At 44.5% G+C, this 22385-nt stretch overlaps 2 protein-coding genes across 5 annotated transcripts in view; both read right to left on the bottom strand.

Annotated features, from left to right (window-relative positions):
• LOC135915318 (uncharacterized) overlaps positions 1-688 on the bottom strand; it is a 78121-nt gene extending 77433 nt beyond the window's left edge. The window contains exon 1 of one of the 4 annotated variants that reach the window (XR_011511489.1): positions 18-669. The gene's annotated coding sequence lies outside the window, so the exon portion shown is untranslated. Of the gene's footprint in view, positions 1-17 lie in introns of all 4 variants that reach the window. The other 3 variants (XR_011511488.1, XR_011511487.1, XM_070532338.1) reach the window with 3 other exon arrangements.
• Positions 689-9564: 8876 nt separating this feature from the next.
• The window catches only part of kdn (citrate synthase), a 56099-nt gene continuing 43278 nt past the window's right edge, over positions 9565-22385 (bottom strand). Inside the window, exons 8-10 of the mRNA XM_065448351.2 lie at positions 18002-18103; positions 16945-17154; positions 9565-12053 (exon numbers count right to left, since the gene is read on the bottom strand). Coding sequence (XP_065304423.1) covers positions 11889-12053; positions 16945-17154; positions 18002-18103 — 477 coding nt within the window. The 3' untranslated portion in view covers positions 9565-11888. The remainder of the gene's footprint in view (positions 12054-16944; positions 17155-18001; positions 18104-22385) is intronic.

The raw sequence follows: 22385 nt of genomic DNA, 5'->3' as shown, positions 1-22385 counted from the left end.
ACACAGCATATACAAACCTCGCGGCGAGGATGCTCGAGGGCTGCAGTAGCTGCTTTTGCTCGCGGGCGGCAAATAGCGGGGTAAATGCTCGGGATGGCATTAGGCTCGAGACGAAGTCTATTCGTCGCAAAACCAAACTGCGCTAAACATCGCGGATTTTGCATAAAGCAAGTATCCTCAAAATGTAGCGAACAGATGCGATTGGTACGCCGCAGATTCCATCCATCGCGTTTAGTGGCGCGCACAAAATCAATCCACTGCTTTCGTATAGGTTCCACGGTAGGAAATTGATGCATTGCTATACCGTTTCCTTGTTTTGTGAAGCAGTACTCCACGCAGCAGTAAAACCTCTTCGACATGGTCAATACCGAAATTAATGCATTTGCTCACACACCTGTTGCAGTCACTGCAGCGCACTCAACTTCTTACAACGCTGAGCACAACGGAACCGTGGCCGCGAACACACTCGCGCGGGAAACACGGCACAGAAAACCCCCTACATGCCGTCCCGAGCTACAACTACGGTAGAAAGTGCCAACAAAGGGACAAATGCAACACAACAACTTCCACATTTTCATGCGCAGCAACCGCAGCACCTGGGCGACTACATCCACGCGCCGACACTGCCGCTAGTGTGCTACTGCCGCCATAGAATAAATAACTTTCTGCCAGTGTTGCCAGGTCGGACAACGTGGAGTAGCCCAAAGCTAGAGAAACTGTAGCCCAAATGTAGCCAAACACAAAAAAGAGCAAAACAAATTTGTAGCCAAATATAGCCATTGTTATTTTCAGTTTTATCTGTATATACATTTTCGCATTCGACTACGGTAATCGCTTTTTGTACAACCCGTCGTAAAAAAGAATGTCCGTGATGCCGTGACGGTCGACCCTTGACATGTACAACAGCTAAACATCTTGAAGGGGCAGCGCAATATGACGAAGACAGAAGGCAGGAACACACAGGATAGCGCTGATCTCACAACTAACTTCATTCGAAGGCATACACAAACTTATGTACACAACCCATAGGCACGTGCTCTCCCATCGATGGCGTCATTAACAGTGCGCAGGCAAAAAACGCAAAACCCCTATTATTACTATTATTGGAAATTATCGTGGTGTGTGCTCAGAGCAATGCCACGCGACATGTGAGTAGGCATTACCCGTTAGCGCTCCTGACACTGCCCAGGCGGCGCGTCCGAGCAGCGATCGTCAGCGCCTCTTGCGGCACCTTCCGTCAAAACGCCATTCCTCGTAAAGTGAAAAGCTCTACGCTGCCGGGCACGTTCACAGCGTGAAAGAAACCGGTGGTGTGACTGTGCTGGTGAAGTAAACGAGAAGAAAGGGGGTTAACCGAGGGGCCCGATTTTCTTATTAGTCACATCATGAGAACTGAATCATGAGAAGTGTCACTTCCACCAAGGCAAATACAACTGCAGCGTATCTCTAGCCTGAGTACACTCAGTATCATATTATGCTTTGATCAAGCAGCTCAATTGAGTGTGCAGGCATGGCTGAGCTTACTAAACGTTAGACGTAGGCAAAGAAGGGAAAATAAGACATCCCCCTGTTCGCAGCAATTGCTACAAAGGAAATCCAAAGGGGTTCCTCGAAAGAAAAGCCTCAAAGTTGAAGAAAAAATTGTCCTGGTCCGGGACTCGAAACCGGGACCACCGCCTTTCCCGAGCAGTCGGTCTACCATCTCAGCTAACCAGGTGGCTAGCAGATGGCAGGGCGAAGTCGAATTTGTCGACAACACGAAGCAAAGGCAAGGGTTTGACGTAGTAGTTCTGCGGAAACCCGCAAGGTGGAGAGAAGTAATTAAAGAAGGGAAAATCAGACATCCACCCGTTCGTAGCAATTGCTACAAATGAAACCGTAGGTGTTCTTATCCAACCATTTGAGTTACCGTTGACCTGTGCCGTAGACAAAACGTGTCCTTCCGTGGTGCTGTTTTGACACGCTTGCAAAGCCTCATTGGCCAGGGATGATAGGCGCCATATCTTTTAAAATTACTAAAAGGTTCTTGTAAACAACTTGCAGAAAATTTTTACTAGACTGCTATGAGACAAGCAACTGCAGTATTTTGTTTACAACTGCCGAGGCACCGGCACGACCGAGCTTGGGCCGCTGCTGCCGCCAAGACTCGGGTGACCGTATCCGGCAACTTGAACCCAAGCAGAGCCACACAGCGTGAAGTGCTGAGTGACTCACGCAAGCCAGAACACCTGCAACCACCACGCAGTACGCCTCATATACAGCAAAATAAATAACTCTAAAAGATGTGGAGAATTTGCAAAAATATGTAAGTCGGCTGCCCGGCAAGACTCTTTCTTGACCAAAAACTTCAGTCTACTGACTACAATACTTTCTAGTGCGATCCTCCAGGAAGGAAGCGCGAGCACAAAACCACGGCCGGCCAGGAAATCTGGAGTCGGAGAGCAGGCAGCCCTGCACGGCCGTTACAGCCTTTGACGCAGCAGTACCGCCGTCCCCACGCTTTTCTTCCTGGGCTGTTTTAGATGTCTTGCACATTTGTCATCGTAAAACAGCGGTATGAGAACGTTTACCCGCAGGACGGTGGCGCACGTGGTTCAGAAGTTTCAAATCACATGCGGTCATAACAACAACACGTGCGCCACTACGCCGTCGACCGAAGTATGATCAGTACCAGAGTTGCGCTTTCGACGCTACAGGTGGCGCGGCCATCGCCGGGAAACTCCACTGTCAGGAGCCTATGCTCAGACAATCTAACGTTCAGGCAACAACCTGTTTGGCCAATATAGATGTGACCGCAGGAAAATGGAAGCTCGTAAGCAACTCCCATTCTACAGTGGACACACAGGGAAGTATGCTTAACAGTACAGCCTTTCCCAAGATGAGTGGAGGCCTCCTGGGCCTAGAAATCCGCGCATAGAAATCAGACCACGAGGGAGATTATTGAGGCCTACTATATCAGGAAAAAAAGGGTCGTGTTGTGTAAGCATGCCATCGTTAAATTTGGATGGCAGTGAATTTGAATTTTTAAGCCGTCTCATAGCGTAGCATTAGATTACAGGGTTTCGCGTTTTTTTGCCTGCGCACTGATAATGACACCATCGATGGCAGAGCACGTGGCCATGGGTTGTGTACATAAGTTTGTGTATGCCTTCCAATGAAGTTAGTTGTGAGATCAGCGCTGTCTTGTGTGTTTCTGCCTCCTGTCTTCGTCATATTGCGCTGTCCCTGCAAAATGTTCAGCCAATACCAACTCGCCCACATGTCGATCCTTCTACAACAGCTACAACAAGTGTTCTGTGTGCAAGCATGCTTGCACACAGAACACTTTTTTTTTTTTGTTGGCCCCGGAAACTCAAGTTCCAGCGAATCGCTGCTGAGGGAGAACCTATCGAAATGAATGTCGAATGGAAGCACGAAAAAAAACTTGGAGGACGCTTGGAGGACAACTGGTCAGAGTGTTGTGGGACGTTGATGGAAATGAACTGATCATGATTTATGGCGATAGAAACAGGCACGCTGTTCGGGATTGAAGTAGGGATTATAATTTTAAATTGGCAAAGAATATCTCAAAGGCCAGTAAGTGGCGAGGCCTGGCAATGAAATCTTGGTCTTAGCACGAACATGAGCAAACGCAACAAGAGAAAAAACTGGCAAGTCAGCTGAAGATGTCGGCCTCCACTGCTGGGTGCAGCTCTGTGCCTGTTCATCAAAAGGCTGCTTTTGATGATGACACAATCAACCTGACTTGTGCTGACAAGGAGCCCTTTTGTCTTGTCAAGAGGTAGGGATTCAAACAAGTCATAACAGTAAGTTTAACAATATTATAAGCTGCCTTTCATCGAAGTAACTGCTTTGTATTCTTTTAAATTCAGGTTGCCGTCCCAGGCTACAAGTTGCCATCACGGGATGAGAAGTTCCTGCCCGGGAAAATATCAGCACTGCAGACCATAATATCATCATTCTTGAAGGAAGCGGAGTACATCTGTATCGCACTAGACGTGTGGACGTCGCGGTTGACAGAGGGCTTCCTGGCTGTCGAAGCAACATTCGTGCACAGCGACTTCACGGCTCACACGTACCTCCTCAGTTTCACTTGCTTGACGGGGAGCCACACAGCTGCTTGGATCCATTTTGAGTATGACGTAACGTTGCTGCAGTGGAACATTGCTGACAAGCTGAAATAAGTATTTTCATACAATTTGACCTCCATTAAATATTTTTATTTCATTTTCCAGGTACTTTGCATGGCGACAGATCACGCTTCATCAGTGATAAGGGCATTTGCATTTACCGGGTAGGAGGCTGAAGAGCACGATGACGATAACAATTTCGACAACTGCTCGGAATGGTTAACAAAGTTCAATCCTTTGGAGCAATTTCGATTTGGCTGCGCCGCCCACAGCCTGCAGCTTCCCTAAAAGACACCATTCGGCAGGTATGTGCTATTAGGTAACATATTGGTTTCGTCTTATGTACATTGATAGATCGTTCATTTATTACTGTTTTCATGAACAATTGTTTGGGCCAAGCTTTCTTAAATAATTTGCCATGAATGCATGGACAAGGAATGTAGGAATATAATACAGTTTGAAAAGTAATGACAGACAACTGTGCTTATTACAGGTTCGGTGCTTTAAAAATTTGTTATGCAAATACCCCCAGCTCAAGTTTAGCCAAATTTTCGAGTGTGCTTCGCTTTTTCATCTTGGGGATTCGTGGTGCATTTGCTGCCATGACCGAGGTCACGAACTCTGCTTGCCATCAAATAGTGGCCGCGGATCATTTTTCTGCCGCAGGCCAGGCACCAAGCTTATGCAACTTTGAGGTCTGCTCTCACCACGTCAATCAACCGTTCTGAAATACCTCTGAAGACAAACAAAAACAAAGCTGGCACATCATGTAAAGAACGCCTATGGTGTCCCGAAGTTATTTTTTAAAAGATTTGGATTTGGTTGATTCCTTGTTCAAGCTATTTTTGTCTTACTGCAGTTTGTGCTTCTTGCTATTTTTCCCCTTTCGTGATCTCCCTTTCCTTTTTTTTGGATTACACACCCACCCCCCACACAGGAAAATGAAATCCTGCGTACGTCACTCCTTCTGTACTACAAATCGCTCTGCCCATAAACACAGTTGCCTGGTATATAACACCAGTCAGCGAGGCAGCACTCTGCTGCTAGTATGTTTATTTGAATTACGAAGCCCATTTCATTAAGATAATACCAACCGTAGTGCCGTAGCCATGGCACTAGGTGCACAACATTTATATTCCCAAAGAGCAGGAAGGTGCAGCCTATGCGTTAATGTGCACTCTATTGTGGGGTTGCAGAAAACGGCTGTGTCCGTCTCCACTTTATTTTGTCTAATGCAGTCTTGAAGAGTGTCAGTGTGTTATCGAGTGCAATACTGTACGATTACATATGTCACCATTCTCTTTCTGAAACTCTATTGCATTGCAGGTTTGCCGTTTGCGCTACCAATACTTGCAGTGGCAACATTCACTCGTTGTTGTCCTTGCTTTATTTTAGGACCTAAATGCCGAGGAAGTCATACAAAAATGCGGCCCCATCAAGCATCTATATGCAAGAGCACCGCCGAGAAGTGTTGAATGTGGCCGGTCTGCATTTGGAATCTCACAATGGGACGAGGTGGAACTCGCAGCTGCGAATGATGAGAAAGCACGTTACCACTTTTTCGAGTCATCCAGGCCCGACAGATACCCTGCACACGTGCAAGAAGGCTAAACTGTCCAAATATGAACTGAAGCTGGCAACAGACTTGATTGAGCTTCTCTCCCCTGTAGAGGAAGCCACGGAGTTGCTGCAGAACAAGCACGAGACAGCCGGGCTTTTGCTTCCCATGTTGCGAAATATCGAAGTTTTTCTCGCGGAAATCTTAAGCAAAGGTAAACTTCTTTGCAAGGAGATGGCTAAAGGCCCACAGCGAAGCCTGGAGAAATGGTTCGCAAGTATGTCGACTGACTGTTTTTTTGACAGGTGCCCTCCTAGACCCACGGTTTAAGTCTTCTTGGTGTTCGGCTGCAACAGCCGAGCAGATGCGTTCTGCTGTGCTGGGGAGGGGTCGTTTGTTAGGGCAGGACAGCGCCAGCACCATCGCGAATGCAGACTCTGAAACAGGGCCAAACAGGCTGATGTTTAAAAACATCAGGCAAAATGAAAATGCCCACCAAGACAATATGTCTGGATTCATTGCAGAGGAAATTTCTCTTTACTTTACAAAGGGAACTTGTGCAGACACGGTTAAGCCTGTGACCTACTGGAAAGCGAACAATAGCCGCTTTCCCACCCTGCAAGGGCAGTTTTTCACTGTGAATGCGACATCAGGTGACATGGAACGAGTGTTTTCTACGGCATCCCTGATAATGACGGCGAAGTGAAATTGGCTGTCAAGCACCTCTTTCAAGCAGCTCCTGTTTGTGAAGTGCAACACATAGGTAGAAGGCAATTGTCTAATCTCACTCTTTAGCTTTTAGAACTAACCATTGAAGCAGCCATCATTAACACTTCGGGTTTTCAAAAACAAACAGCGAAGTGCCCATTTAGCCCATGACATCTTATTGCAAAATTTTGATAAATAAAACCAAAACAAAGCTTCTTCTTGTACTTTGCCCTGCTTGTAACCTTTAGTGCAGCATTAAAAAATCATGAGGACACTTAAGCGAAAATACACTTTGTCCTCATGTCAGCAATAAAACATTTAAGCTAGACAATATTAAAACATCACAAGCCATTAAAACATGATGACCATGTAAACAATATAGGTAGCGGGAAAACTGCTCCAATGGGAATTAGTAGGGTGGTTGTACTGCACGAGATATGTCACCAAGCTACTATCCCTTGACCTTCGTAACATATTGCATATTTTTGCAGTTCTTAATGTGTCTAATAATATCAGCTTTATGGTGTGCTCATCAGTAACTCGATAAAACTACCAAGATGCCTTTCCTACGTTGAGGAATTACAGGAATGGAATTGAACTGCCCGGCCATTCGTGGAGTGGGAATGGGCTGTTTGTTTTTTATTCTGAGGAATTAAAAGGAATGGAATTGGAATGGAATGGGGGCACCCGTTCCACAACAATGCTGGGCACGTGCACTAGCAGCACTAGGATCACTGGATCATTCTGTCTTACACTGTGTCACACGGCGCACTTTTGATCGTAATCGAGCCTGATCGGGATCGAATTTCTCTGTTGCGATTGGCTCATGTGCACAAGATGCGGGAGGGAGCCAATCGTGGTCGAGAAATTAGAACCAGATCTAGCTCGATCATTATCGAAAGTGGCCGTGTGACACCGTTGTTACTTAATATAAACACTACAGCATATATAATCACCATAACCGTTCAATGCAAATTGTAAATGTTTTGCATTACAATAACGTTGACTACAGTTGAGTCTGCTGAATTTCTTTGGGCTTACATCACTTCTCGAGCCGATTTAATTGACCGCTTTACTAAAGCTCTGCTTCACGTAGATAACATGTGTGCTGAATATGCGTATTTTTTTATACTTTAGAAGCCTGCCTTGCGCCCATCGCTTCCCAAGCTCATTGGTAAAACTATGTCGATCAAGCCATATACTAAACATTAATTTCTTTTTCCTTCTTTAGTGCCAGTGGCTTCTGCTACTTTGAGACAGCTATTCTGGTTTGGTCCTTTGTAGGGAAGTAGGTTGCATATTGAACTCCCCAACCCCAGGGTGGATGTATATATGCATACAGCTTTGAAAAAAATAGTTCTTGCCTTAATACACTTCCTCTTCTTCCTCATTCACACAGACACATAATTATCTTCACCGAGTGTTGATTGATTAGCCACCGAAGGACATTTCCATAGCACTTCTCTTGTGGGCCGCCGACAACCAAGAAGCTTAGTGTAATCTCCTGGTGGCCAAACTTACTGGACATATACAGTTAAACCTCGATTTAACAAAGACTGTAAAATCGGCACTTCACTTCATTATATTAAAACTTCACTACACTGATGTTCGATCTCGCATTAGAAGATTTCTTCACTGTGGCCGTGCGGCACTTTGAAAGCCAGAAAAAAATAAGCAGGTTCAACACACTGTGGTGATCGGTGCATGAAGCTTTCGAAACGGAGAGAGACATAGGAAAGATGACACGGCATGAGTGCAGACTCTCGGCTGGAAGTTTATTGCTAATAAATCACATATAAGGGAAGAACTTGTGCCTGCATATTCCAACATAACTAAAGCAACCCCCCCTGCACACAAAAAAAGAAAAGAAAAAGAGAAACCTAACCCACGATAAAGACCCACCGGAGACATGATCGAAAGATTTAATCAGTATATGCATTGAAGCCTCAATTTTGCACTTGTTGCCACGTTTTTCCCTGGTAGGCAGACTATTTACATAGTCTTTGTTCCTCCAGACCACATGCGAAGTCGTATACAGATGCACCATACACTGCATTTATTAGCGCGAGAGAATTCCGGTGTTGGTGTCGGCGAAGTTGTCCGTGAGTGAAAATTTCCACATATATTTAGGTACTACGTATATGCCATGCCTTGCTATACGACATGCGGTATGTGCGTGTTATATTGCCACACCATTCTATCACTAATGCTGTTCATACCTTGTCTTGCATTCTTATTCCTCAGATTTTGAGAATGATCCCGCAAACAAATGTCATAAAACAAAACACTGACAGCGCATCTTTTTTACGCTGAAACTTCTCAGACTTAATATTGAAAGTGCGAAACAATAAAAGAAACCTAAAAACGATGCAATTTTTTGGTTCAGCTGTTGTCTACCTCCTGGATCGGCTCGCGCAAGAAGCTGCGTCTCTTCAAGAAAGCTCGCCTCCACGCATAGTGTTCTCAGCCAGTGTTTCCTGGTAAACATTACAGTTACATAAGCTGCCGCGAAGCATGAGCAGCAGTCAGGGTTCTTTGAATGCTATCACATTCCACTCTTAAAGGCAAAGCTTAAGTGCCCTCTAAGTTTTCTGAGCGGTTGCTGCTTTACGGATGCACGAGATTTTTTTTTCATCTATATGCAATTCATTAGCAATAAACTTCCAGATTACTATTTGGTGATGCAATTCTTGAGAAACAAATGAATGTTCTCAATAATAAGTCAAAAACTTTATTAAATTTGAAAGAATTATTTTTGCACTTATTTGCAATTAGCTATCCATAAGGAACAATATATGCTATTTTCCAGCATACTCCATTGCCTGGCATGAAGCCCCAATATTGCACAAGAGACCGTACTCTCCCCACTTTTATGGAACACAAAAATAACCAGGTCAGATACTGAAAAACTCAAAAGACATCTAGAAACAGAAGATTGAACTCTGTAATCTGTATAAGGTTAACTAGGTTAGCTTCATTAACAAAAGTGGATCTCCGAGGCACACCCTCTTTAAGAAGAGTATCCATTTTCTATGAACTGATGCTTTGGACACCTTGGAATAGTGATCCACCACTTATTGCGTTATTTTATATATGCTTTTTCAGACTTGAAACGAAACACACCTTCCTGTTTGTCTGCAGTTATTAAACAACAAGAACAACACACACTCAGGCGTTTGTCTGCATTATTTATTTCCAAATATCACACTGAATGGAATAAACATTGTGTCTCTTTCCTTTTACACACCATTCATCTAATTACAGCTTCCTATGCCCTCATGGAAGAGGTGCTACTGAAGTTAAGACTTTCATTGCTTGGTAGTATTGCTGTCTCTTTTTCCACACTGGGCTAAGTATACTATGCATACAGATACACAACCGTACCAAAAAAAAAAAAAAATCCACATCTCCAAAGAGCAAGTGTTCCAAGAGAGGAAAGAAAACTAGAGGCGCTTTCAAATAAATAAAAACACTCACAACTGTCTCTAAGATCAGTTTTGTTTTTTACTCAGCTCTAAAATATGTTCCCTCTAAAAGTAAGACTTGGCAGCCATGCACGACAGTCTATGGGAAGGGTTATATTATAACGGCTGCCAGTTTCTGATGAGATGTGCGGCGTGTGCTTCCCCAGCACCAAAAAATAAAAAAAAGAAAGAAAGAAGAAAAAAAAAAAACACTTGACACTGGTGGCCTAGACGAGGGGGGCACATCACACGCATCACTGGGACCCACAAACACCTCTGGCAGTGTCACGAAAGGCTGCTCCCCTGGAAGACCAACGTCCTGCTGGTGCACCTTTTTTTAAGTGTTCATTCGCCAGGCATGACGCGAGTGTAAAGCTGGATGTTGGGTCTTCAGGAACAGATCAATGTGATTAGGGAGAAGGAAACGTGCCACCTTTCTGCCTGACAAGAGAGACTTCAGGGCTGGTTGTGGTTGCAAAGTACTAATATGTATTTGTGAAAAGCACAGAAAGAAACCTGCCACCCTTGAGCAATGAGAACAGAGCCAAGCATCGATGCTAGCACGCTGACATTAAGAAAGACAGACAAGCAGCTCGCAGAAGTCTGCTCCGCCTGTGCCTTCAAGCAGACGACGCAACACGCGACGGACGACGTGCGCGCGATGGTGGCATGCCGCCAGTTGCAACCGACAGTTTGTGTCAGGTATGAAATGGGGGCCCAGCGAAGGAAAGCAAGACGCGTGACAAAAGAAAGGCCGATTTAAACAAAGCATGGTAAACAAATGACGCCGCTTCAACCTGCAATTTGCTACACATGCACACACACTCGCGATGAAGTTGTGATGTTGGAGATAGTACTGTGAGAAGGGGTGGGAAACAAAGAAAGGTACATGGCTCAGAGCTCTCTAGAAATTGGCCAGAGATGTCAACACTAAAACATGCCTTGCATGTCACATGTCGAGTGCCAATAAGTCTCATCAATTGCCAAGAGGTTCGGTTTCAACCACACTTAGCAAGAAGGAGGCAGGTGCAGGGCTTAGATGCATTATCACTCGTGCAGAAAGGCAAAATTGCAGAAAAGAAATTGGTATCCACGTTTTCCATCAATCCTACTGTACATGCCATCTAAAAGGCCACGCTATTCACTGTTTGCACAATGTTGGCAGCTGTTGCTTTTGTACAAGAAAAAAATTACTCAACGTTTTGATTCCGAAGCCCAAGCCCTATTAAAAAAAAAGAACGTCACTCTGCTAGAGCACTTAGACAACATTTCTGTCCCAGCACTGCCATAGAGGTTGTAAAATAAGCAAGGATGCTAATTTCATGAAAAAATAGTATACAGAATTATTCCCCCATGGGCGATGGGCACAACAAGCTACAACTCGAACAACAAGCACACAGTGAACTATGCGCAATGTCAACAGGCACCACTGTGATGATGCAAGTGCAAAAGTTCTTAACTTATGAACACCCAACATAGGCACACACATACAAGCACAATTTCCTAAAAGATTTCAACACTCATTCAGCATCGCGAAGAACCCGCAACACTCTTTGCAAAACACCGCAGGTGTGCAAAAGGATGCTTGCCCGACGACTGCGATCCTTTAAATGCACCGAAATTTCTTCCACTCCAAAAATCGGTTTCACTCCGGGCTGTTCAGCAAGGAGTCAAAGGTTTAACCCAGTTTGTCACTTGCAGGTGTGTCAACGCTGCAACGAGTTGCGAGATGGTGGTTACGTGCTCACACGGGTTATGCATCTTCAACAAAACATGAACAATAAACGAAACAGCAGAAGCAAGGTGAAACAGTACTGGAGAGAAAGAAAAGAAAACAGACTACCGCAGAGTAGCGAAGGAAACATTCAGAGGAAAGCTGTGGGAAAGGATGCATGTAACAATCATGAACAAGTGCTTTCACAGTAGCGTGGTAGTTCACTGTGATGGGATGGAGATGCTGGAGGAGGAGGGAGGAGACAAGGGGAACAAAAAGGTGGAGAGCAGTTTCCATGTTGCTGGGCTTTCCGTTCACTTGTATCCGACCAGCTTCATAAGACCCTCGGAAGTGAGCGACTTTGGCCGCTCGATGGGCAGGCCCAGGGCACGGTCCCAGATGAGCGACGACAGCACGCCCAGGGCACGTGACACGCCGAACAGAACGGTGTAGTACGACATCTCCTTCATGCCGTAGTACTGCAAAAGGGGGCAGAAGACTTGCACTGTGATTCCGAATCCTTTGACTCAATTCATGCGAAAGACCTAGCTGCTTTACACGTTTACAAGACACCCAAGTGATCCTGACATGAACTGCCCCCACTGTACTACTAAAAAACTTTGAAAAAACTCAGCTGCCACATGAAGAACTATAAAAAACTTCAGTAATATGATGGTGCTCTATTGAAAGCACTGACGAGACAGTGTGGTGAATGGAACCTTTTAAAGAACAGGAACGATAACTTCTTCACTCATCCTCAAACCCAATTTTATATGCTTATTAGATGCAGTTCTGGTAATGTTAAGACAAACATAATTAAATTATATACAGTTGCCGACCAATAACTTGGACTCAATGCAGACCACGAGGAGGTCTGAATAACTGGGAGTTCGAAACACTGGATTCATCAGAAAATAAGTTACGTGATTTCACTAGTGGCCAACACTGTATTCTCGAATCGTCACTTTTAGGGATAGTACCTTCAATTCCATGTGACTATTGCAACAAGCATTGGCTTCCATGAGCAACAGCATTTTTGGCTTACTCTATCTTATCACAATGCCGGAAAAGCTGCAGCTTATCTTGCTGTTTGTCCTATGCTTGCTTTAGAGTTTGAATGCGGTTGGCGACTACCAGATCGACTATGCTTCACTAGCTTCACTTTCAAGGAGGCGCTGGTGACATGGCCGACAACTATTCCAGTGATTTATCAAAACAAAACGCAGTCAGCTTACAGTAATTCGACTCTGACAGAACCGACAAAATTGATCGAATTATCCCCTGCGAGTTGAATTAAACGAGAGGCACAAAAAACATAAAAGTGTCAAAACTAAATGATTCATTTGGCAGTATTTGCCCGATTCTAACACGTCCCCAAATCAAATGCACACCTGCTTTCCACATGTCCAAAGTAGAAAGCTAACATACAGATAACATTAAGGCTGCTAAACAAGGTAGAAATGTAGCATGCACCCGATTTTTAAGTAAGAAATATGGGCAAGGGTCTAATCAAGGTGGCACGGTGGCGGCCAAGTCCCTTAAGTCCGCTTCGCTGCATCGCTGTCGTGTTATTCGGCAAAGCATACAAACGCTGCAAACATGGTTCTTGGGGCAATTTCCCTGAGGGGAGTAGTGCGCTTGAGAATTCGGTGAATACCGTAATACATAGTTCTTTGCAAACATTCCTAGGGCAAGACGAAAATAGGTGTTTTCAAGGGGGGATGAAGTGTGTTTTGCTGTCCCCTAAGCTACAGGCACTACCAGTAAAGGGGTCGCTACAGGGATCACCGTAAGGGTCACGCTTGTGCATGCTGAATGCTCAAGCTCGAATTATCCGGCGAAGGCCAATTTCAGGATCGAAATTATGAAAGTTTATAGAAAAGCATGGGTGCTGGCCGGGACTTTCGGTCGAGATCGAACCAGAGTCGAATTGATGAAAGTCTACTGTATAGCTATTTCTGCTTGATGAAGTGGCCAAATTAGCCGCCATGGTCATGCAGTCGAAATCCGTATTACCGAACAGTGTGCAGTAAGGTGTTGGAAATTTCGGTCGTCCTTATACACTAAGTTTATGGCGCCAGTAGTGGGTTGCCGCAAAGCTGTCCGAATAATCAAGCATGCCCGTACTATCGGCAGGCGAGTGTACATGACGAGGCATTACAGATCTGTCATCAACAGAGAATGACTTGGTATTGCATGCATCATCATAACATGTTTTCTTATTTGCACTTGTTCATATGTATGCGCCGAAATACAGGGTGTTTCAGCAAACACTTTCAAACATCTTTAAAAGTTGCCTGTGGCAGATATCACAATTCTAGTTCATGACCTGGTCTACTCTAAGCGGTAGGCAATAATTGAAAATTGACTAATTAATAAAGATCACTAATTAAGTTTCTAACTAATTACATTATGGCCCATATTGCAATTGACAAATTCTAGCAGTGGACTTCGCTAGGCGGATCCTCTTGGAGCGAATTTTCAGGACGACACCAGTTTCGAGATATTAATTCTCGAACTTTGCAGAGAAATGCATTGGCGTTCCAGTTAATTTGTTAACAAAACATTGTTTCATGCACTGAAGCACCTAAGTATCTGGAACACTAATGCATCTCTCTGGAAAGTTTGGGAATTTATATCTCGAAACTGGTGTCGTCCTGAGAATTCGCTCCAAGAAAATCTGCCTAGCGAAGTCTACAGCTAGAACTTGTAAATTGCGATGTGGATCATAAGATAATAAGCTAACAATTAATTAGTGAATTCTTGTTTATTAGTCAATTTTGCATTTCAATTTCTTGTGCAAGTAGTGTCCGCTGCTTCGAGTAGCCCACCTCATGAACTAGAATTGAGCTATCTGCCACAGCCAACCTTTAAAAAATTTTGAAAGTGTTCGCTGAAACACCCTGTATGAAATACATAAGGCCACACATTTTTAGTTTGCTTTAGTTTAAAACATAATTGTCTGGCATAGCTATGTACAACATTGTATATGCTTGATACCAAGCAAAACATCAAGTTCCATCTCCCACATGCCACTCACATTCATCAGAACGAAGGCTTGCATAAATGGACTTAAAGGGGTCCTGAACAATTTTTCATCGAACTCGAAAAATGCATTTGATGTCAAAACAGACTATTTTAGAAACCACTTTGCTGCAACAAATAGTTCAACGCGTGCAGCAGAAGTGGAGTTATTGGCAATGAAAGAGTGCCTGTGATACCCTTTGCAGTGCTCATAGTCCTTCTTCAATGCCTTGCACTTCAAGGGCTCTGGCAGAGCAAGGTAGTGCTCAGAACGCTCCGCCTAGTGAACGTCACTGCGGCATGCAGTTCAAATTGGATTTTGGGTGCTCACATAGATGCCACTACTTGTGATTTTGGTGCCTACGACGTGCCAAACTCGGAGGCTATCCCTAAGCTTACAATTGAGTTCACAGTGTCTAATCCCTTTGCTGTGCTACAGTGCATGAGATAGCTACGTGGGGATATTTTCAAGTGAAACGAGTACCACATTTTCTATTGCACTGATCTCAACAACAATCACAATATTTCCGAGGGTCGAACAAACAATGCAGCTAATTAGAGCATGAGGAGGTGGGGCTGACACATATCGAACAATTTGTAAGTAAAAAAAAAAAAAGATATTTTTTTTTACTTACAGGCCGAGCCTGGTCATGCACATGCGGGCATGACCAGGCTCGGTCATGCCCGCATGACCGAGCCGGTCATGCGCCGGTCAAGTTTAGTAACGAACAAACATGCCCGGGCTGAGCCCAGGCTTGGAACCACGGGCCTGGACCGGGCCTGGGCTGGGATTGGTCATGTATGACCGGTCTTGGTATCAAGGGCCTGGGCCGAAAAATCAGGCCCATGCAGTGCTCTAGGAGTGCACGCTCATGCGCTCTAGCCTGCCCGTGCTATTTGTTGCAGCCCAGCTTTGTCCTGCACCAGCCTGGCCGACGGTCACTAGCCACATACAAATTGTGCCTTTGTGCACTAGCTGAACTCGAAGCAAAGTCTGGCAAGGCGTCAAGCCAGGCCTGGCTAGGGATGGACGTGCACTGCAGCTAGCATACATGTGGTCTGACCTTAAGCTTCACGTGGCTCGAGGCTCAATGGCTGTGACACTGATAAGCAGTGTAGCCAAAGTTTTATTCCTATGTAGGTGGGAGCAGCTGAGCGTTAGCAGGCGATAGTCATACTTCCAGAAGTGCATATTTTTATCGAAATTCGAAACGCACATTTTTTGCTTAGTTCAGCTTGTTTACTGTGTCAATAAATATACACAATGATAGTAGGAAGAAGTGCACTGATCCAAACATCCTTCATGATTGATGTCGGCTACTGGCCAATAGCAGCTGTGTACGGGAATCTGCTATATGACAAAATATAGCAGCCTGAAAAGAGTGAGGAGATGGCTTTTGTTGAAAAGAGAGTGTTTGAGAAAAAAAGGTGCCTTTGCGCTCTGCTTGCGAGCTCGACGCGCCACCAACGACTGCAAAATTTGGCCGAGATGTTCACAGCAGCGTACGCTATCTGCGGATTGTGTTTTTACACCGAGCTCGAGGGGTGGTTCAGGATCCCTTTAATCCTTCATAACTTGCTTGCATAAGGTCGCATGACAGCATGGGAGGCCAAGGAACCGTATATTCCAATAAATTAGTTAGCAAACTAGTACAAATCCATGACATGAACTTTTAATTCTTATTCTCCAAGACAAAGACTCAACAAGGACAGCACTGAAGCACCCTGAATCCAAACTGAACCAGCATTTCCTGGTTCGACACCTCTGCCTTGTCCCTATCCAACATATAGGAAGGTTGTGTCCAGGAATGATGATTATATCGCAGAAATCTTGCAGGGTTCAGCTGCAATCGTTGTGTGGGCAACTTGCATAATTAAATGAGCTGGTGCCACACCAGGCAAGCCCGAAAAATAAGCACCAAGTCGGCAGTTTACCAGATATTCCACAACTGCTGCAATGCCCACAAGTGATACTGGCTAACACTCGCATGGCCTGATAATCCAATCACACACATTAAGAAATCGGACAAAGGGATGGCTATCACTGTAGCTCAATTTGCGTAGCACTGGAAGCATCATGCGAAGGTTGAGAGCAACGAGGCTCTCCTTACTTCCGCTTTCAGTTCCTTTTATAAAAAACAGTAAGCTTGGCACAAATGTAGGCCTCATGTATAGACGTTTCAACAGTTCAATTAAAAAAAAGGAAAAAAATTTTTCCTTATGCTTTTCTTGGCTACATTGTCTGCTGACCTCATGTAGTTACTTGATCACACAAAAATTGAGCCCTTTGATCTCCCTTATTCTTTTTTGTCCACGTGGATGCCACTCAAAGAGGAGGCCACGTACCTGTAGGAGGACGCCGGAGTGTGCGTCCACATTGGGCCACGGGTTCTTGACCTTGCCCAGCTCGAGCAGAATGGGAGGCACCACTGTGTAGAGCTGTGAGACCAGCTTGAAGAGTGAGTCGTTGGGCAGGTGCTTGAGTGCGAACTCCCGCTGGCACGTGTAGCGTGGGTCCGTCTTGCGCAGGACCGCATGGCCATATCCCGGCACCACCTGACCATCGTGCATGGGATATCAGAATCAACACGAGGCGAGTGTACAGAGGGCAAGAGCTTTCTGGCACGCTGGGCGGCAGCTACTGCGGGAAGCACCGGTGCCGTAGAGCCGGACGAAGACTCAAGATGTCGCCAGAGCTCGTAGAATATTTTGCATAGCTAACTGTTGCAGGTTCTTCTAGCCCTCGAGACATCTTGAGGCTGTACCACAAGGTCAGCTACCGCACACAACTTCAATGGTTGATTAAGCTCATTGTGTCAAGGTTGTCTAGACACTTATTCAATGCTCATAACCGTCATAAAATGCTAACAGCAGTATCAAAGCATTTTAGGGCAAACACTGTCATTACCACAAACCTAAACTTGATGCTCCAGTGTCTTCATTCTAAAAGTTCTCTTTAAAGGTGCTACTGATGAGTGATTCCAATGAAGCGAGACCCGAAAGCAGTTTTAACGAGCATCTTAACAGTGCAAACACATGAAGCAGGGGAGGGTACCTAAGTGAAGTAGCCAAATACAGCTGACTCCATTTCCCTGCCTGGCTTCGAGCTAGACATAGGGTTGATGGATGCTCTCTTATTGTGTTTCTTCATGGCCCAACTTTTGTTGTATCATTCACGTAATGCTGTAAATTATATATGCAGCTCCTTGAATCTAAAGTCATGAAAATTTTAGCATAAATATGGTGGCGCCCTTTCTACAGCATCGAATTACTGGTCAGGCAAACAACTCAAGCTAGAGACTGTTGCTAGACACCCTACAGCACAAAAAAGGAGGGGGTGCAGGGCAAGGGAGGAAACTGAAAAAAAATGTGTTGCCCCACAAGGCCTGGACGACACACGCACCTGTCCTGACTTCAGGGTCTTCCACACGAACTCCTTCATCTGCTCATCACTCACTTCACCTCCAAGCTCCTTCTGCAATTTGGTCAGCCACACCAGCACTTCCTGCATTCATAAAAGAAGAAAGAGAGAGAGAGAGATTGCACAGGTTATGGTGAACCGAAGGTTAATAGAGAGCTATTAAAAGCTCTATGTCTTCAAGTGCTGCTGGAAGAGAATGAAGAGCCACATTCCACTATAGTCGAACCCTGCTACACTTAACATGGATACAGCTGCTGACCGATTTGTCTTTTCAGACGCTTAAGAGGCCACAAAAATGTCGGAAAAATCTGGCAGTCCGGAAAAAAAAAAATTTCAAAACAAAGCACATTCTGTAGTCTCTATCTTTTTTTTTTTAAATTCAGGAAACTGCACAAACAATTAATCAGCATGAGGGGTGTGCAAATATAAAAATTTTCTAATACTAATACTCAGCTTCGAATATCGGACTGAATATTAAATAACAATATGCATGTGCATACATTAGCAAGTTCTTATTTTAACAAACCGGAACACAGAAATTACATTGTCAACGGTAAAAATTAGACGAGCAAGCTGTTGCACAAAAATATTGCGTATTAGCACATGTTAACTTGGAAAATTGAGCAATTCCCACTAGCTGTGAGTTCTCACCAACCAGTGCCTCATTACACGACATCAAATGCCCGTAAACTCGGAAACATTTGACCCAGTGTCTGCTCTTGTTCACTGCACTCTCTGTCAAGCAATAAGCCCAGAATTGGAATTGGTGCTGAAAAAGAGTGCACGCTCGCTGTCCATAAACCCGTGCCCCTTGCTACTGAGAAGCTGGCTTTTCCGAACAGCTTCGGCGTTCAGAGGCTGAGCTCGTTTTACAGGCCAAATTTCGCCCAGCAACACAAAATTGTCACAAAATTCAGCATCAAATCAGACATATTCTTAGATTAGACAGAAGCAAACGCTAGTAATCGTATTTGCTCCAGCAGAGCTAGGAATATATTCTACTTGCTTTGAATGTTCATATTCGTATACAACCGAATATTCAAAAATTTTAGAATAGGTCCCTAGTTTTTTTAGTCAAATACGAATGTTAAAAAACTAGTATTCAATTATTTACGAAAATTCCCAATATTCACAAACCCCTAGTTAGCAGACATTTGCTCAGTGTCGTTCTTCAGCGTAACAATAACCACTTGAAATTTCAAAAGGATTGACGCTGCAGATGCTTCTTTGCATTTGCCCATCACACAGCTCGACATGCATTGTGCGTCACTACGATGCCGGCAGTCTAGGCTGTGTGTCGCTGCAGTGCGTCGACATTTAAGAGGGGACACCGGCCTCAGAGACCAAAAATACCTAGGAAAAATCTTGTTTTTTGGAGAATGGTATTTTTGGATTCTACGGTGTCTGATGCATTATCTAAGAAAATTTCACGCATCTTGGGCCAATATTTTGGCTGTAATGACGTTATTTTATATCACGTCAGCGAGCTGTATTTTTACTGATAAACAAGCAAAAAAGTGCCTTTTTCCGCCACACGCAGTTACCATTCTAAGTTTCCGACCACAGCCATCTTGGTCTTATTTGAAAGAGCCCGTCTTCTTGTTTTGTTTCACGCCACCGCTACTCTGTGTGCTGAACGGCTATGAAGAAAAAGCCTGCTAAAAGGTTGTCCCAATGTACAATTCCATTAGTTGACCGAGACACGTGGGTGTAAGCACATAATGCCATTGGCGGACTGACGCAGTCGTCTGCTCAGATGTGCGAAACAATGTCACATTCAATTTGCTGCAAGCCGTAAATTTGGTGAGCAGAAGAAACTAGCGGTGTTAAACTTTCGAAGGTGCGCAATAGCTTTGAAAGATGATAGCAATAGTTTGCTACCCCATGCAGAGCACCGCCAAAGCCTCGCCCCGTGACTGCGGAGTAAGACAAAAGTGGTTTCGGCAGCGGCCGGTGTTCATGTGGCATTCCAGTACAACTACTGCATTCCACTGATCTGGTGAAAGCGAAGAAGGCTCAAGAAAAATTGCAAGACTTTGTTTCAGTGCCAGCTACCACGTGAAAATCAGAATCATCGCATCCGAGCCAGCCGTGGCTGGCTCGGATGCGATGGAGACGCGTTTCGTTACAGACTCTATAAATGCTTTGAGGCCTTGTGTAAAGCATAAGCTGCGGTGCAGCAGTGAGCAAAGGTGAACATGGCTGCAGTCTCCCCATAGAAACAGTCATCTCGTGTGGAATCTGTGGTTATGCCGCATCAGTGCGGCATATGTCGTGCGTGAGGGGTGGCCAAATGTGCACTCCATTCCCTGTGAACAGTCTCACAGTGCACAAAATGTGGAGCACTGGTGATCAACAAACAACACCTTTTTTCTTTTCTGATAACGTTTCACACTGCGGTGGGTACGTGCCAGGGGCACACTACCCGGTTACAATTCGTAACATGTAAATACTTCGTTATGCACATTACTCAATAACTCGAGTTGTCCATTTTCCTCAATTTTCTCAACTCAAGCTTCTTGCTTAGCCTGCTTATTTGTGGCAACAATATCTCAAGATCTAGGACAGCTACAGCGGTAATATTTCTTTACTATATGAATAAATGTATAAAGCTTGAAGTGCTGCAAGCATACTACAACGGGGCTTACAAGTAAATTCTGAATGTAAATATGTAAGCAGCTTTTACTGTATAGCACTAAGTTTTATTTTTCTTCTTATTTTTCTGAAAACATGGTTTTTGGGTATTTTGCATGATTGCTGCTTCAGTATCTTTGGACCTAGGTCAGCAAGAGATATATTTTTTTTTTGCAACACAAAGCTAAATGTGTTAGGAAGGCAACACTGAGAGCACATTTTTCATTTTTAGCTCCAAAATTATTTGTACTTAGTTTTACGGTACATTTGCTCTTATTCATACTGTGAACACAGAATTTCTATGTGCTCTAAAATAACAAATAATTGTTAAATCTTCAATCTGTTTCTCCCTTAAGCACCAGAGCTACCCTTGACACTATCGATGACGTGTCTGTCTTTTTTGATGCTTTGCCGAAATGGACCGGCTTCTTTGAGTTCATGATTTCCTTCCCAGTCGGGTGGAACGGCATACTCCTCTCGAAACTTTCCATTCACTTTTTGTGCGCATTGTGGACTGCCTTAACATGTAGGCAACATCAGGGGCTCATGGCTTTGACAGGGATCTCTGGAAGTTCCGACTCATGCTCAGTTTCCAAAGCTTCGGGCTTATCTTGCAGGTTGCGAAGGTCTGATGTGATTGTGACGCTCATAATCCTCAGGAATGTATTGGACTTTATTCGACCAATTGTAGCAAACCTTGAAAAAACACGATGGAGAAATTGTTCATGGCTACATTATGATCGATGCAGCCATCGCTTGTCTCAAGTCTGCGCAAACAAATCAACACCGAGTTCTGCAGCTGGTTTCAGATGGCTGAAGAGCTTGCCATCTCTGTTGACACAGAGCTCAGGAAGCCACGACTTGCGGGCTGTCAGCGTAATCGCCGTAGCATTGCTATTCCCTTTCTGGATCATGTGATCCAAGTGATGAATGCTTGCTACCTCATCAGCAACCGAGTGGAGTTTGCCCTGCTCCTGCCGTCTGCTATTGGCTCAGCTGATTTAGACAAGATGAGACAGGGCTTGCTCTTTTGGGAAATTGATCTGCCGTTAAATAGATTTGAATGACAGTTACATCTGCTCTTTTGGGAAATAGATCTGCACTGACAGCACAATACTGGCAGTTTCATCAAGTCCACTGACGAAGATGTGCCCAAACATTTGGACCCTTTTGTGAGTTGGTGGGACCCTACCATGTACAAGTGTAGAGGCAGAGAGAAGCTTTTCTGCCTTGCACGGCACTATCGACAATGACAGATGAATGGCTGGCGGCTCTCCTTTTGATTCACGTCTGCCGAAGCATGGGCACTGAACCAGAACTAGTCTGAAGCAAGTTTATCACAAGGTATCGCCACAGGATGTTCGAGAAGTGTCTCCTTTCCGATTAAGATCTGATGGAAACTACCACTCTACCACTCACTACCAACGAGACATGTTTGTAAACTGTGTGAAACATAGCAGTGAAACCAAAGAAAACTGTTGAACAAGTGGCTCTTCCATCTCTTTGTTACAGTGTTGTGCACTGCTTTGTTTGCTGTCCTAATCGGGCTGGAATGTTTTGAGGACTACTCAAGCCTAGTGGTTGTGTTATCCTTGCGATTAATCCAGACATGCCTTCGCTGGCACGTACATGTTTCGTGTGTATGTAAATACAGTCAAACCTCGATATATCGAACACGGATATATCGAATTATTGCGTATATCGAACACTTTCTATATCACGTGGAAAATTG

This window comes from Dermacentor albipictus, chromosome 1, assembly GCF_038994185.2.
Source record: "Dermacentor albipictus isolate Rhodes 1998 colony chromosome 1, USDA_Dalb.pri_finalv2, whole genome shotgun sequence".
NCBI lineage: Eukaryota > Metazoa > Arthropoda > Arachnida > Ixodida > Ixodidae > Dermacentor > Dermacentor albipictus.
Note: the sequence above shows the minus strand (reverse complement) of the source record. Positions and strands in the feature narration are given on the sequence as shown.